At 38.4% G+C, this 15323-nt stretch overlaps 3 protein-coding genes across 5 annotated transcripts; all 3 read left to right on the top strand.

The window, feature by feature from the left end:
• Nucleotides 1–108: 108 nt before the first annotated feature.
• Nucleotides 109–5848, top strand: tmem127 (transmembrane protein 127). Its single transcript, XM_079636697.1, has 4 exons — nt 109–462; nt 840–1178; nt 2666–2830; nt 4266–5848. Exons 2-4 carry the CDS (start codon nt 941–943, stop codon nt 4574–4576), a joined length of 714 nt encoding a protein of 237 aa, XP_079492823.1. The 5' UTR covers nt 109–462; nt 840–940; the 3' UTR covers nt 4577–5848.
• Nucleotides 5849–5918: 70 nt separating this feature from the next.
• LOC307011538 (uncharacterized protein) lies at nt 5919–11349 on the top strand. Of its 3 annotated transcripts, XR_013800435.1 has the most exons (9): nt 5919–6106; nt 6608–6900; nt 8222–8266; nt 9544–9628; nt 9709–9859; nt 9936–10036; nt 10622–10678; nt 10764–10966; nt 11070–11182. XR_013800435.1 is itself a non-coding variant. In XM_079637321.1 (8 exons), exons 1-8 carry the CDS (start codon nt 6078–6080, stop codon nt 10900–10902), a joined length of 900 nt encoding a protein of 299 aa, XP_079493447.1. In that variant the 5' UTR covers nt 5919–6077; the 3' UTR covers nt 10903–11349. The 3 variants fall into 3 exon arrangements, 2 of the variants coding, with proteins under 2 accessions (XP_079493447.1, XP_079493448.1); XM_079637321.1 differs by having other exon boundaries at nt 10764–11349; XM_079637322.1 differs by lacking the exon at nt 11070–11182 and having other exon boundaries at nt 5958–6106; nt 6611–6900; nt 10764–11038.
• An 813-nt stretch (nt 11350–12162) lies between these two features.
• On the top strand, nt 12163–15258 carry gatd3l (glutamine amidotransferase class 1 domain containing 3, like). The gene is made up of 7 exons (XM_079637323.1): nt 12163–12447; nt 12543–12595; nt 13373–13486; nt 13696–13827; nt 14302–14394; nt 14666–14831; nt 15004–15258. The coding sequence occupies exons 1-7, from the start codon at nt 12328–12330 to the stop codon at nt 15136–15138; spliced, it is 813 nt and encodes a 270-aa protein (XP_079493449.1). The 5' UTR covers nt 12163–12327; the 3' UTR covers nt 15139–15258.
• Nucleotides 15259–15323: the final 65 nt, after the last annotated feature.

Raw genomic sequence — 15323 nt, 5'->3', positions numbered from 1 at the left:
AGGATCTCTGTAAGAACATGTATTATGAGTGGGAAATCTTATATGGCATCACATTTACAGAATAGTTTCAATTCCTCACACTAAACGTCATGCATGTGCTCGAGGACTGACGTCTGCTGAAGGACGCGTCTGATTGGCTTAAACGGCAACACACAGGAAACGGAAGTCTGAGGCAGGCGAATCTCCGTTTGATGGAGGAAGCGGACGGACTATTGTTTACGTTTTTCACTGGAAATCAAGAATAAAACACACGAAAATGTCTTCGATGTAGCGGCGATCAGCGGAATCATTCGAAGCTGAACATATTACAATTTGGTTTTAATAAGTTGTTTTATATTTTGGTGGGATTTGAGAAGGTTTTAAAGGGTTTTTTGTGTGTTGTAAAGGTGTAAGGCCAGTTCATGTCACAAATGATCAAATCTGATTAAAAACCAACAGAGGAGCTTCAGACACATCAAACTGGTAAATATAATCTTTAAATAAAAGTTTGTGATAAATATAGATAGGTTATTAATCTTTGGTAATATAACAGGAAGAGCTTTTAAAAAAAATCACATACTTTTTTATGTATTATTCTGTTACTAAGTGACTTTTTATACTGACTAGTAATCATTAGTGTATATAGATCGATATAGGTTAACAGTTATTAACAAATCTATGTAAATCTGCTGTATTATCAGTAATGCATATCATTAGATCATTGCTATTATTCTTAATTATTACAACATTAGTCATTTTTTATGATTATTTCCTTAATTATTTCACTGATTAGTTCTAAGTACTTAGTCTTATCTTTTTCTCCAAAGTAATATAACATGATTTTTGTTTTGGTTTTTCAGCTGTAGTGCCGGTGGAGGTCAAACCCCAGAGCTGTCCATTCTCACTCCGGTGTATTTGAGTTTTACTTTTTTGATCGAGGCTTTTCAGTAGGTTTAAGACCATGTACGCACCCCCGGGAACCGCTCTGCCTGGCAACCGAAGGAGAAGAGGTGGTACAGCTCTACCCAAACAGCCCGAGAGGAGTCTGGCGTCGGCGCTGCCCGGGGCGCTCTCCATCACGGCTCTCTGTACGGCCCTGGCAGAACCGGCCTGGCTCCGTGTCCATGGAGGAACCTGTCCCAGACAGGAGATCGGTGTCGCAGATGTCCTGGGATATATAGATGACGATCTCATTAAGGGTTGGTATCCCAAACTGTTTTTATTTTTTATTCAGTTAAATATATATTTTAAAATCCAATTCCTGTTATGCAAAGCTGAATTTGATCACATGATCCTTCTGAAATCATTCTAATATGTTGATTTGCTTCTCAAGATACATTTCTTCTTATTATTATTATAAATTTTGAAAACAGTTGTGCTGTCTCATATTTTTGTGGAAACTGTGATACACTTTTTGTCCAATATTCTTAGGTCAATAAAAAGTTCAAAGGAACAGCATTTATTTGAAATAGAAATCTTTTGTTACATTATAAATGCCTTTACTGTCACTTTTGATCAATTGAATGCAACCTAATTCCTTTACAATAAGGTCTAATTTGGTAATATTAGTTAATGCATCAACTAACAATGAGCAACATATACTGCCCGGCCAAAACAAATATTTATATAATATTCCAGGATGACAAAGTCAAACTTCATCAGGCTCAACTTGTTAAAAAAGAATGGTTGGTAGGAGCATGAAGAATGATTTTTACACATGAATCGGCACCAGACCTTAAATTCTTTAGGATGTGCTGGAGGAGACTTTACAGAGTGCTGGACTTGACCAAAAAATGATGCACCTCTTGATAATAAATGTTGTGATGTTATTTCCATCAAGAGGTGTATACATTTTTGGCCAAGACCTTTTATTGGTTATTCTGGAATATGGCCATGATGTGTCTTCCAGGTTCCTACATAGTTGTTTAAGAAATGAAAAGATACAATACAAATTTGACTTTTTTTTGCTTTTTTATGACTTAGTTAGTAAGATTATGCCTGAAAAGGTTTTGGATTTTTTTTATCGTATGTTAATTTAAAAAAAATAATTTATAATTAGACTTGCTGTTTTTGTTTGTTTGGTTTTTATTGTATTTATATAATATTTGTATTTTTGTAATTAACATTTTTGCCATGAAAATAGCTTTAAATGCTGACATGGCACTAAATAAAATAAATCTGAATCTGACAAGCTACACACTCCATCAACTAGGGTTAAAAGAACTGTTATAAACATATATCATGCTAGAAACATATTATCACTGCAATAATGATCCAGTTATTGACTCTTAAGCATTTGCCTATTTAAATCCAATCAGCAACTTATTTTTTTTTTTTGCCGGGCAGTGTATTTACACCACTTATTAACCTCTGTTAATATTAGTTAGTGAAAATGCATTAACTAATGTTAACAACTACGACTTTTGATCTTAAAAATGTACAAGGAAATTAACATAAAGTACAAAATGCTGTAGCAGTATTGATCAATCTTAGTTCATGTTAACTAACGTATTCAACTAATGTTAACAAATGAAATCTTATTGTAAAGTGTTACCAAAAAATCTTCTTGACTCCAAACTTTTGAATGGTAGTTTGCATAGATTACATATCGAAGTTGTTAAATTCCGATATTGAGATCTTCTACTTGCGCTGTTAATGATAAACTTTTGTCAATTCTCTCCCACAGATAACTGTATAAACTCTCAGTCCATCCTGCTCTTGCGGGTCATTGCTGCTTTCTGTTTTTTGGGCATTCTGTGCAGCCTGACGGCATTTCTGCTGGATGTCTTTGGACCCAAACACCCAGCCCTCAAGATCACACGCAGATACGCTTTTGCTCACATCCTCACAGGTATGACTTCACAAAGGATTTAGTTCTTAAAGGGATGGTTCCGGAGTAATTTCATGACCATGACCTCGAGCCAAACACCCCCCCCAGAAGCTGTTTTTTCCCTTGGTCGAACATTATTAAAGTTCGAGCTTATTTAGAGATATCAGCCGAATGGTTTAGTGCAGGCGCTAATGGATCCAAGTTAGTATCTCGTAAATTACCGCACTAATAATGCCCGGGATGACACCAAACTTCTACAGTAGTACAAATATGTTCTGTACTCATAAAACGAGGCATTGGAAAGTTTGTAAGTACATCAGGAGTTTATTTAAACAACACTTGCCTGATGACTTATGCTACCGCTAACCCGGACGTCGAGGTCACTTCCGTGATTTGGGAAAAGCCCGTAAAAGTCCTGGCAGAAAGCGGAGCATAAGGATGTAGTGTAGCGACGCCCAGTTCCAGGAATGCACTCATTTTTTTGTTGATGGTACCAGTTTGCAACAATTATTAGTTAACACTAAGTTGTAGTGTTGTCAAAATTACCAAGTCGGTACTGAAATTTTAAAAATGTGACGCTTTGTGCGCTGTTGAGCGGAATCATAAACACCTCGGATTGGCTATTGTGTTCACGAGCTCATCGGATATGTCTGTGATTGTCTACAATGATCAACGCACAGGAGCGTTTGAGAGCACACGGAAGTGTTTGAAAGTGTTTTGAAAGCAAAAGCAGGCGTCTATCAGCGTCAGTGGATCGATCCGCTGATAGACGCCTGCGTTCAAACGCTCCCGTGTGTATCTGTGTAATCGCTCGCTGAAGAGCGTTATTGATGTATATTTACAACATGTTTTTGAAACGCTGATCATTGTAGCCAATCACAGACGTATTTGATGAGCGCGTGACAATGGCCGGCCATTCCGAGGGGTTTACGACACATTTTAATTTCAGTACCGAAGTCGGTACTTTTGACAACACTACTAGTGTAGTTGTCAACACTTCGAAAAAAAATTAAATAATAATAATTGGATATACCAAAAAACTTTTTCAGTAACACCGGGTGACCTCGACGTCCGGGTTAGCGGTAGCATAAGCCATCAGGCAAGTGTTTAATTAAATAAACTGCTGATGTACTTACAAACTTTCCAATGCCTCGTTTTATGAGTACATAACATATTTGTACTACTGTAGAAGTTTGGTGCCATCCCGGGAATTATTAGCGCGGTAATTTACGAGATACTAACTTGGATCCATTAGCGCCTGCACTAAACCATTCGGCTGATATCTCTAAATAATCTCTAACTTTAATAATGTTCGACCAAGGGGAAAAAAGCTTCTGGGGGGGGTGTTTGGCTCGAGGTCATGGTGCAAAGGACCCTAGTTTGAAATTACTCTGAACCATCCCTTTAATATTTACACAGTTATTTATTTTAGTCTTAATGAATCTGTGTGTTCCAGTGCTCCAGTGCGCGACAGTGATCGGCTTCTGCTACTGGGCCTCAGAACTGATTCTGTCCCTGCAGCAGCAGCACAAGAAGTACCACGGCTCGCTCATCTACGTCACCTTCGCCATCAGCTTCTACCTGGTGGCCGGTGCAGGCGGAGCCTCTATTTTAGCCACAGCGGCCAACCTGCTCCGTCATTACCCCACTGAGGAGGAGGAGCAAGCCCTGGAGCTCCTCTCCGAGATGGAGGAGAGCAGTGAAACATACCCAGTTGACTACGACATTACCAACCAATTCCAGCCTCCACCGGCCTACACACCCTGATCGCCATATTCCCGCGTCTTCGCTGCCCAACGCCACTCTTGTCTTCTTCACGTGCCACCTTTGGCCTTCAGACAAAGAAATGATGCTCAGATTTTAGGTGCCCCATCAAAAATGAATATATACTGTATATATATTCAGTATTCCAGATCATGCAGGATGCCCATATCCATGCACACATTTAAATGAGCGCTTCACTTCAGCAGACAGAGCTTGCGTGCATGGAAGAAATCAAAGAGAGTAATTAAGGCATTGCTTGTAGAATTCCATTTGAATTCATCTTGCAGTAGTTTGCATGTATCTGGCTGTAAAAACCCACACAGATCTACTTTGAAACAAGTTTTTTTTGGCACGCTTTTATTATTGATTGAAGACTTGAAGGATGCAAAGCATCTCGGCATCGTGCTTGTTGAAGATGCATTTACTGGAGCCTAAACTGTGCAGAATTAGTCTCTGTATAATCATCCAAAGGTATATTTTTTTCTGCCTCATCGCAGGTTTATCACATTTTCCATTTTCTTCACAGGTTTTTCATGTTTTCCAAATGTTAAGCTGCACTTTTGACTTTTGTTCCTGTTTTTCAAGCGGTCATTTATTGACACTTTCCTTTCTAAAAAAATAATAATAATAATAATTTTACAAATCATGCAAAGTATCAATGTATCCTTTTATTTATTTGAATTTATCAGTAGCCCACAGATGCTGCCATATCTGCACACTTCAATCAAATTTTAAAAAACAAGTTCTATAGGGCTTTTAATCAGTTATTGTAATGTTATTTTAACGCGCATATAGCCGCAAATACCCAAGATAGATGGACAAATTATTTATTATTTATTAACTGGTTGACATAGACTCTCAAAGAAACTAGAAAGCAAATATTTTATGTACCTGTAATTTGGAGGCGTTCAGGTTTGCCAACATCAGATCGTAAGTTTGTTCTGTATTAATTGGATTTTATTTTTGTTTTTTAGTGCAATTGTGTTTGGTGTGTTTTGATAGTGTTAGTGTGAGCGCGAGGATGTTGTGATGAAAGAGTCTTAACACATTTGATCCAGATTGTTTCCCCAATTTACTTGTCTAGCTTTTGCTCTGTTCTGATTATTTTTGATAAAATCACTGCATGGAATTTGATACTGCACTTGTGTTGCATAAATGGACTGTACTTGTTCAGATTTCACTTTTTTATTTTTAGTAATCTGGTGGTTTTGTGTTTTAGATTATTTTACATTTCCCTTCTGTGTTTCATTTAAAGAAATACGTTTACTTACATGGAAAATAAAGAGAAAAAAAATTATTCAAAACAATGTGTGCTTGCATTTTTGTTTCCTCAATGCGTGTGCACGTAGAATTCGAAGCGCGCGGTTCCTATAGCAACGTTTGATTCATCCGGGAAGCGACACCGCCGGCATTTCACATGAAACGACATAAATGACCTTAATTATAAGAAATACTCGTTTAAATGCTCTTAATTTGGTTAATTTTTCATACAAAAGGCTGACGAATGATGGAAGACGAAATATCGTTTATGAGGTATGTTGTATGTAAATGAGGGCAGACACATATTATGTAAATACATTTTAGGAAAAGGAAACTGCACAATAACGTTAGCTTTATAAGTGAACTGCGTGTTTAATAGCGAGATAAATTGACTACATAAATAAATTCCAGCTTTAAAATGCTGGGGCCGTGCACTTAACGTTAGTTCCATATAGTTTGTGATTGTAGGGCTATTCTCCAACTACAGGCCTTTTTTAGTAAATAAACAAACAAATACATTGTCAGTAAGAAGTTCATGCTCCAACATCCTAGTAACGTTAACCACCAAATCTGGCCCCTGTTTTCTTTTGAAAATGCTTTTGCAAGACTGTTTATTAGCAGATTTAGCAGTTTTAAGCTTGTTCTCAACCCAGACTGGCCCTCTTTGAATGTTAAAACAGTGCCAAAAGTCCTCCTAGTTGGAGAATCACCCATGAACAAAGAGCATGAGCCAAAAATCCATGATTTATTATTATTATTATTATTATATTCTAGCAGCACCATGTCCACCACCAGTAATCTGCCACCCCTGCGAAACCTGCCCAGCTGGTCCAGGGTTCGAGATCTGGACAGGGAGAGATACCCCAGACTTCTTTCTAGTGACTATATGGTCAGCTCTCCACCTGTGGACATCAGGAGCCCTAGAGCAGCGGCTCAGCCCAGGACAGATGCACACGACATGCGCATCACCTCTCTGAAGAAAGATATTCTGTTCGTCCAACAACAGCATAAAGACACACTAGGGAGACTGCATGCAGAAATTGACGATCTGAAGCGTGTTAATAAAGGTATGTCATTGCATTTTGCTTCAGCTTCTGCATAAATGGGACAGAAAATGGAAATAGTGCCATTTGCACTTTAGACCATTTTTTGGGAGGCTAGTAATGGCGAGCGAGCTTCGAAAGCATGAGATCTCACCCTCCCTTCAGAGCGTCTCCAAAGCCTTTAAAACCTCCATGAACACACACAGCACAGTCTGCAAAGCGTCACCAGAAACGCCGTTAAACTACCTCATGTCTCAAAGCAATTAGCCTATAATAATAATGAACATAAACAACTTACCGAGCTCTGACTTGTACCACCTGACTGCTGCAGATTCATTTTGGCGTTGATGGTGTCGGACCGAATGCAAGGATTGGATGAACATTTTTTGGTCCTGAGACTTCCACAGAAGAAATATATGTTTTAATATTTAGACCACTTCTATTATTGACTGCTATCAGGATGTGAAGAAAGTTACAACCTAAATAACAAAAATTGTTTATAAAAAATGTCCTACCCGACCTTTATAATCATCAATGTGACTTTTTCCCCCATTTGATTTGATTTATTTAATTGTATCAAGAAGGCCTTACATATGAAACAAAAAAGGCATCAAATACAATCGAGGATGAAAACACAATAATAGTCCAGGACTTATTTCCATTGTGGTCCTCAACACATAACATGAGGACAAGACACTTACAGATTGTGTAATAATCAATGACATAACATAAAAATAAAATAAAAATAAAAACGGTAATTAGCCCCTGGATCTATTCCGCTACCCTCTCTAGTAAGCAGGCCTTGATTCTCTTTTTAAAATAGTTCATGCTGGAAATAAGTAACTTTAATTTGCCGGTCTACTAAAATTCATAACAATTGAAATATTGAGTTTGATGAGGCCAATAAACATGCATGAATACTGATAAAGGCTGTAAGACAAACTTTCTTCTGTTTTAACCACATGCTCAGAAAGATGATGTCCTTAAACATGATGTTAGAATAAACCGTTATTTTTAAAGGAGGAAATGTGAGTTGAAACAAAAGCGAGGGACAAAATAACTTAAATAAATATATTGACATGCAAAGTCTAAGTATAATGTGTTTTCTTTCATTTTACATAACCAATTCAAATTTAATGAAGATGCAAATTGTCTATCTTTCTGTTTAAAAGCAAACATTTAAAAGTATCTTAAGCTATGTATTATGTTAAAACTTCTTTTGCATTACATCCAAAACATTGTCATAGTTCAGTGAAGTTCAGTTATGATGAGGCACAAACCGCTGACAGGTTGTTTGAGCTCTCGTACCATATTCAGACTTGCGTATTAAGTTTTTCTTTCACAGAATTCAAGTATCAGATGGTTATGCAACATCAACATTCTCCAAAAGGTAGTATGTTTTATCAAGCCTAATTTTTCATAATCATATTCATCGCTTTGTGCATAGGAAAGATCTAATTTATGGTTTCACACACAGGGCTTAGATTAAGCCAGGATTTGGCATAAGTTAAATTAGAGCATTTAAAGGTACAATACGTAATATTTTTGCATTAAAATATCCCAAAATCACAAGGCCAGTGTTATATATTTTGTTAAGTTGATTACTTACAATATCCCAAATGTTTCCAAGTATTTTTAAATCGTGAGAAAATTGCGATTTTAACCAAGGAAACGGGGCGTGTGAGCGGGGCTGATTTGGATGTAAATGATTTTTTCCGCTCGTACTGCGTGGAGTCCTGGACAAATGTGGAAGTTGTAGTTGTAGCGTCTATCAAGCAACAAACGTTAGCTTGTTTCGTGCAGTTGTTTTGGAGCACAATTATTCTTTACCGATTGCAGCCGGTTCTGTCGACAAAGACAAATCCCATAACCGTACGGGTCAATCTTATATATTCCAAATAGCATTCAGTAATAGTTATGTTTATGTAAGTAAAGTATTATTGCTTTAGGGTTGTGTTTTGTTTATTGATATTGTTTATCACGTCTGGTGTTTATGGCCATGTAAATAAACATAGCACGTGTTATACGTAAAGATTAATCAGTCTTTTGGCAAATGATGTGGGTATGTTCGAATGTACTTTTTACAACAATTGTTTAGAACACGTAAAACTGTGCAGCGTTATCACAACAATATATTCGACAAATACAGTAACATCTATGATAACCAATTTAGTATTAAACCTTACTTTTCTTGCGGTTAATTCATTTTAATGAAATAAAAGCATGTCATTAAACGCAACATTTATAATAATAGAACTTTACCTCATCCATGAACATGATTTTTAGATTCCCGTCTGACTGATTTACATCCACGGTGGAGTTAAAAACGACAGTTCCCATGATTCAACGCTCCTTCACATCGTCATCAAGCTACGCTGTTGTTGTTGTTTGGAATGTAGCGCTCTCTAGCGGCAGAACAAATTGCATATTGTACCTTTAAGTAGCTTTTATAAACGTGCCTTAGATAAAACATCACTGGTGCGCATCTTGAGACAAAACAATGGCATATTTTTTAAGATGTATCAGTGCAAGTTGCTTTAATTTAAAACAGCTCAAACATGAATTTTAGTCTGGTACTAGATTTAAGCCTTGTCTGTGAAACCGGGGGATTATTTCTTAACCTGTACTGTTGTTTGCTGTGAACTGACAGCCGTGTGATCCACACAGAGTCCATATGCCGGTCCAACAGTCATTCCTCAAAATCCTGCAGTGACGGTTCAGCCGAGAAGAACTCCCAGTCTGGATCCATCAGGTATTTACTGTAGCATCTGTGATCATCTGACCTCACTTAAGCAAATAAACCTCACGTCCTCCTGCTGTGACCCGCTCCAGCTCCGAGGCGGGAAGCGGAGGTGCAGTCGCATCACTTCTGCCTCTCAGGATCACCTGCGGTCCGTCCCAGCATCCCCGAAGCCCCACGCTGAAGGAGTGTGAGGGCATCATCCGGCAGCTCTATCACGCCAACACCTCGCAGTATCAGGAGGTCAGGAGCATCATGTCTTCATCGTGTGTGTTCTCGTTCATGTGTTCATGCTTGACGCTCATGTTCCCTCACTCAGCTTCTGCGGATCAAGACGCTCCTCGGAGACATCGTCTCCAAAAACAAATCACCCGCTGAAGTTTTCTCTCTCGCAAGAGCCTGCCTCTGTGACAACAGCAGGTGCACCGTTATTCTGCTCACCAAAATACCCTGCTCATCTTTCACCCCAAAATCTATTGAAAGAAATGATAAAAAACTAGATTTTGCATAAAAAAAATAATAATAATATATATATATATATATATATATTAAGCACAATTGGAAGTATACATAATGCAGACTCTGATTTTAATAATAATGATGAAAAAACACTGAACAGGATTGTCATGTAAATAATAAATAATCCAATGTAATGAAATATAGTTTAATATAGTTTAAATATATATAAAAAAATAGTTTTCATTATGATTTTTAAAAATAAATTTTCATTTACAAAAGAAAGAAAAAAACTTTGCCTGAAATCTCTCCTTTTTTTAAATAATGATTATTTAACTTGTAAAGCACAATTGGAACTACACACATAATGCATACTAGTCAATCCAATATATTTTCTTTTGATTTTGGGTGAAATTTGACCTGGACACAGTCAAGATTCACCTTGTTACTCTATTATTTAATTATATCATAATATGATTCTATTTACCTATTCAGATTCAATCTGTAAAATCATTTGCACTTTTTTGGCACATTTTGATTCTCTTTTAGGGGTGAAGTTTTCGAGCATTTACCAAAACTACCTCTCAAACCACTGCCAAAGAAACAGTAGGTTGACTTTTCCATTCATATCACCACAGACAATTTGAAACAATCTGAAACTGATTTTTTTATTATTATTATTTCACGCCAGGCACCCGAGTCAAGCCGGTAAAGGAGAAACTGTGATTCTACCAGCCATCAAACGCAATTCCGGCGGCACCATGTCAGAGCGGCAGAGGAGAGCGCAAGACGTGCACAAAACCCGTCTCAGAAGAACGGTGAACTCTTGATGATGATGAAGTGGAGCGTGACCTTTACAGTTACACCGTCCCACTTCTTTCATTGAGCCATCATGTCAGGCTTTTCCCCCTCAGATACAGATACAGTATAGTGCTCTTTTTTTATGTCAGTCTCTCTAAAAGCAGTTGAAGGAAATATGTATTTTCGCTCACCACAGAGATCTACACATAAGAGAGGAATGAGTGAGCGGCTGCCGATCATGTTTGATTCCCTAATGGACTACATAAGAATCTTTCCAGAGAAGCAGCCAAATGTCAAAGTTGAGACGAGAGCTAAGCTGCCTGTCCTTCCATCCACAGGAAGGTCCGTAAAGTCAGAGACAGAAACAGACACAATGCAGCTTTAAATCAAATCTCTTATGATAACTTTTTACTTTGATTTGATGTGTGACATTACCTTGATAATAAGTCTCTTTAAATAAACGCACCAGCAACATTTTATGACGTTTTTTTGTGCAGTTCTCTTTCCTAAAGCTGTGTGCTTGAGGAATCTGAGGGCGTTTGCACCAAAGGTCAGAGAGTTTGGGCCATTCCTGGACTTTTCACAAAGAGAGGCTCACTATGTTTCATGTCTACGTGCGCTAGTGTAATCTGGACGTTGAGAAGGTTTTATAGTGTGTCCTATAGGATCTTTAACTGATGGCTACAACTACCCATTGGATCGCTGCCCGGGATCCCAGCAGACACCACATAGTATTACTGTGTTTAAGAGCCTTATTAACTAATGGGTTTTAGAGGGCACTATCTCATTGAATTACAACTCAATTCAGTGTTGGGTTTCCATGTTTTATGGGCACTTTCCTTTGACATAATGATTTTTATACTGTACAAACAGTCTATTCTATCCCCTAACCCTAAATCAACCCATGACAGAAAACGTTCTGCATTTTTACATATTAAAGACGTCACTTAGTGTGATTTATAAGCTGTATTCCTCAGGGGGACCAAGAAATGTCCCCACGAGGTGAAACATGACTGGTGTTATTATCTCTGTGGGGACATTGGACACAAGACTAGGCATCTTCATAACCGATTATAATTAAATCAAGCAACTGAACACCTGTGGTGCTGCGAGTGAGGCGGCAGGTCACACGGGTCAGACAGGCTGTTTAAGGAGGTAAATGCAGGTAAACCCCCGCAGCCCCAGCAAAGCATCAACAGGTGTTGACCAAATGACTTAAGGTAATAAGATAATGGAGGAAGGTATTATTAGATAGGCAATGAAGAAAGGAAAAGGGTTGTTCAGACAAAGTATCTTATCTTCTCAGAAACGTAGCTTACTGAGTGACGTCCCACATGCAACATATCAAACAGTATAAAAGAGCCGGGCCTCGCATGCAGCAGGACCGGACGCGTTGAGTTCAGTCTGCACAACTCTCTGTCGCTCGCTTCATCTCTACACTCAGCAGTGTGATCATGTTGGCATCACGGGCTCTCCTCGCCAAGCAGGCAGCAGTGATGCTGGCGCGCCAACCCGCCTGCCTGGTGCATCATGGGGGAGACTGGGGCAACTGGGGCAACACCAACATCGCCGTGGTAAGAATACAAGATGCCACAAACATTGAGTTTCTTGTTGGTTAAGATCTAGTCTCGGCTCGGTTCTGAACGTGTGACTGGATCTGCTGTTGAAGGTTTTCTCAGGCTGTGGTTGGTGGGATGGAACTGACGTCCATGAAGCTGCATAGTGAGTAGACATCAAGTGCACACTTCAAAACATCACTTCCTTAATCATTATTCTGGTCTTTTTTAACAGTAAAACAGAGGCATCCTTAAAACAAGTTTCATTTACGGTAACACATTTGTAATCTCAATTGTTAACATAAACTAACAATGAGCCATTTATTTTTTTACTGCATTTATTAAGGTTAGTTAGTTAAAAATGTTCATGTTCACTTACAGTGTAAGGTAACACTTTACAATTAGGTCCCATTAGTAAATACATTAACTAACAATGAGCAATTGTTTACTGTAGTAATAGTTACTGTAGTCCTATTAACAGATACACCTTTTGATTTTAATAATGTATTAGTAGCAAAAATGTGAAATTATCATTTAAGATTATTAAAGGTTTTAGAATTATTGTTCATTTTTAGTTAAAGTTAACTAATGTTAACAATGGAACCCTATTGTAAAGTGTTATCATTATATCTGTAGAATGTATTGATCTGTGTCAGGGTTATTATGTAAAGGATAATGTACAGTCACCTTGTCATTATCACAAAATAAACTCTGACTGGGTCATCAGGACTTTATTTAGAGATAATGACTGCACATTATCCTCCTCATTACAAGACTACTCCTCAAATAAATAGATGAAATATTGATTTGAGCTGAAGTGATTTATAGTGATGTGTGAAACTTCAGCGTCTGAGCATTTGAACACAGAATACTGCTTTCGACCAATCAGCATCAAGTATTTGAGAGAGTTGTGATGCATACATACTGCTGTGTCTCTTTAAAGCACCATGTACCACTTGAGCCGTAATGGAGCCCGTTTTCAGATCTTTGCTCCAAACCAGCAGCAAATGCACGTCATGGACCACATGAAGATGCAGCCCTCTACAAGTGACAACAGGTAGACATCATTAACATGAAATATTATAATTACACAGCTTTTCAAATTACCATTCTATAACAAAAAAAAATTATCCAAACATACCATGGAAGCATCATGTTAACCAATGGTTTTTTAATGTGTACCATGGTATTCTTTGACGTAGCATTTAAATATGAACATAGAAATCATTCACATGTGCCATGACTAAACCTGTTCCCTGTCTGCAGGAACGTGATGATGGAGTCTGCCCGGTTCAGCCACGGTCAGGGCACGATGCAGATGAACGATCTGTCCAAACTGGACGTCAACTGCTTTGATGCCGTCATCTTCCCTGGAGGACACGGAATAGTCAAGAACCTGTGAGAGAGTTGAGGGTCTATACTAATGCAAATATAAATGTTTTTGAAAAGAAATTGAACGCGTCCCAAAAGAAGCGCATTGTCCTGACAGAAGAGAGTCCATCTGCACACTTAAACTTTGATGACCCTCAGATTACATGTGGATTGGCTATTTCATTGTTTGTCACCCCAGATCTATCACTATTCCTGGAGAGAAAATCCTCTTATCATGTTTCACTATTAGCAAACAAATGGTTAAGTCCAAGCGGAAATACAGGCGATGGACGAGACTAATCCACGTCTGAGCCCAACGCACCTCAGCACCTTTTTATACTCAACATTTGATATAATATGTTGAATTAATTAAGTTCCTTCAAGGTTACTTGATGTGAGCTGGGAAAGACATACAAGCTGTTTTTTATTTTCCTGAATTGTTTTTACTAAAAAGTTCTCCTTCCTAATATGACGACTAAACATTTCTGCTGACTTCCACAGGTCCACCTTCAGCAAAGATGGTAAAGACTGCAAGCTGAATAATGACGTGGAAAGAGTTATGAAGGAGTTCCACCGCGCTCGCAAGCCCATTGGGTACCCGACTATAAAATATTAAAACTGTGAATATCTGAATATAGCTGTATAGTGTATACCGAGGGGTGAAGGAGATTCCACGCCGTTTCTAAGTCACTAATCAAATTAGTGACACTGATCACATAAACTCTTTTGGTTAGAGGATCAGATGTCCTTTTTTTCACTCAAATTGTTATGTTATGACAAATGCTGTGTTAAATGCATGTAAAATGCTGTATATTTGAATATGATTCAGTTCAAATGTTTAAACGTTTTTCACTCTTTGGCTCAGTCTGTCCAGCACGGCTCCTCTCCTGGCGTGCCGAGTGCTGCCGAGTCTGGAAGTCACAATGGGTTACGAACGCGACGAGACCAGCCGCTGGGGCCGCTGGCCCAACACCAACATGGTGCAGGCGGTCAAGAGCATGGGGGCCCGCCACAACACCCGCGAACCCTACATATCCTTTCACTGAGACAAAGCTTTCTAGAGATGAGCTTTTGTCATTTTTAACATATTTTACCGAAAGCGTTATTAGTGTAAAACTTGAAATGATGCAAGAACTCTAAATACATGTTCTAATGTCATGACAATAAGAAAAACATATTTTTTCCCTTAACTGCTCATCTCACGAGGCCTATGTGGACGAGAAAAACAAGGTGATCAGCACTCCATCCTTCATGTGGGAGACTGACTACCACTACCATTACATCTTTGATGGCATCGGGAACATGGTCAAGCACGTCATGCGTATGACTGCCAAGTGAATCTCGTGGGATGCAAGACACCAGAAGGCTTTCACACTTAACTTTAGGTTGACCCGATCCGCTATTATGTGGACATACAGAGAGTAAATAAATAAATAAATAAAAAAGCATGCAATGCAACTCCTGTGTTGTATTATGTTTTGTATAGCATATACTGTATGTATAGACCTTATGTAGGCACGGCC

This window comes from Phoxinus phoxinus (genome assembly GCF_949152265.1).
Source record: "Phoxinus phoxinus genome assembly, chromosome: 15".
NCBI lineage: Eukaryota > Metazoa > Chordata > Actinopteri > Cypriniformes > Leuciscidae > Phoxinus > Phoxinus phoxinus.
Note: the sequence above shows the minus strand (reverse complement) of the source record. Positions and strands in the feature narration are given on the sequence as shown.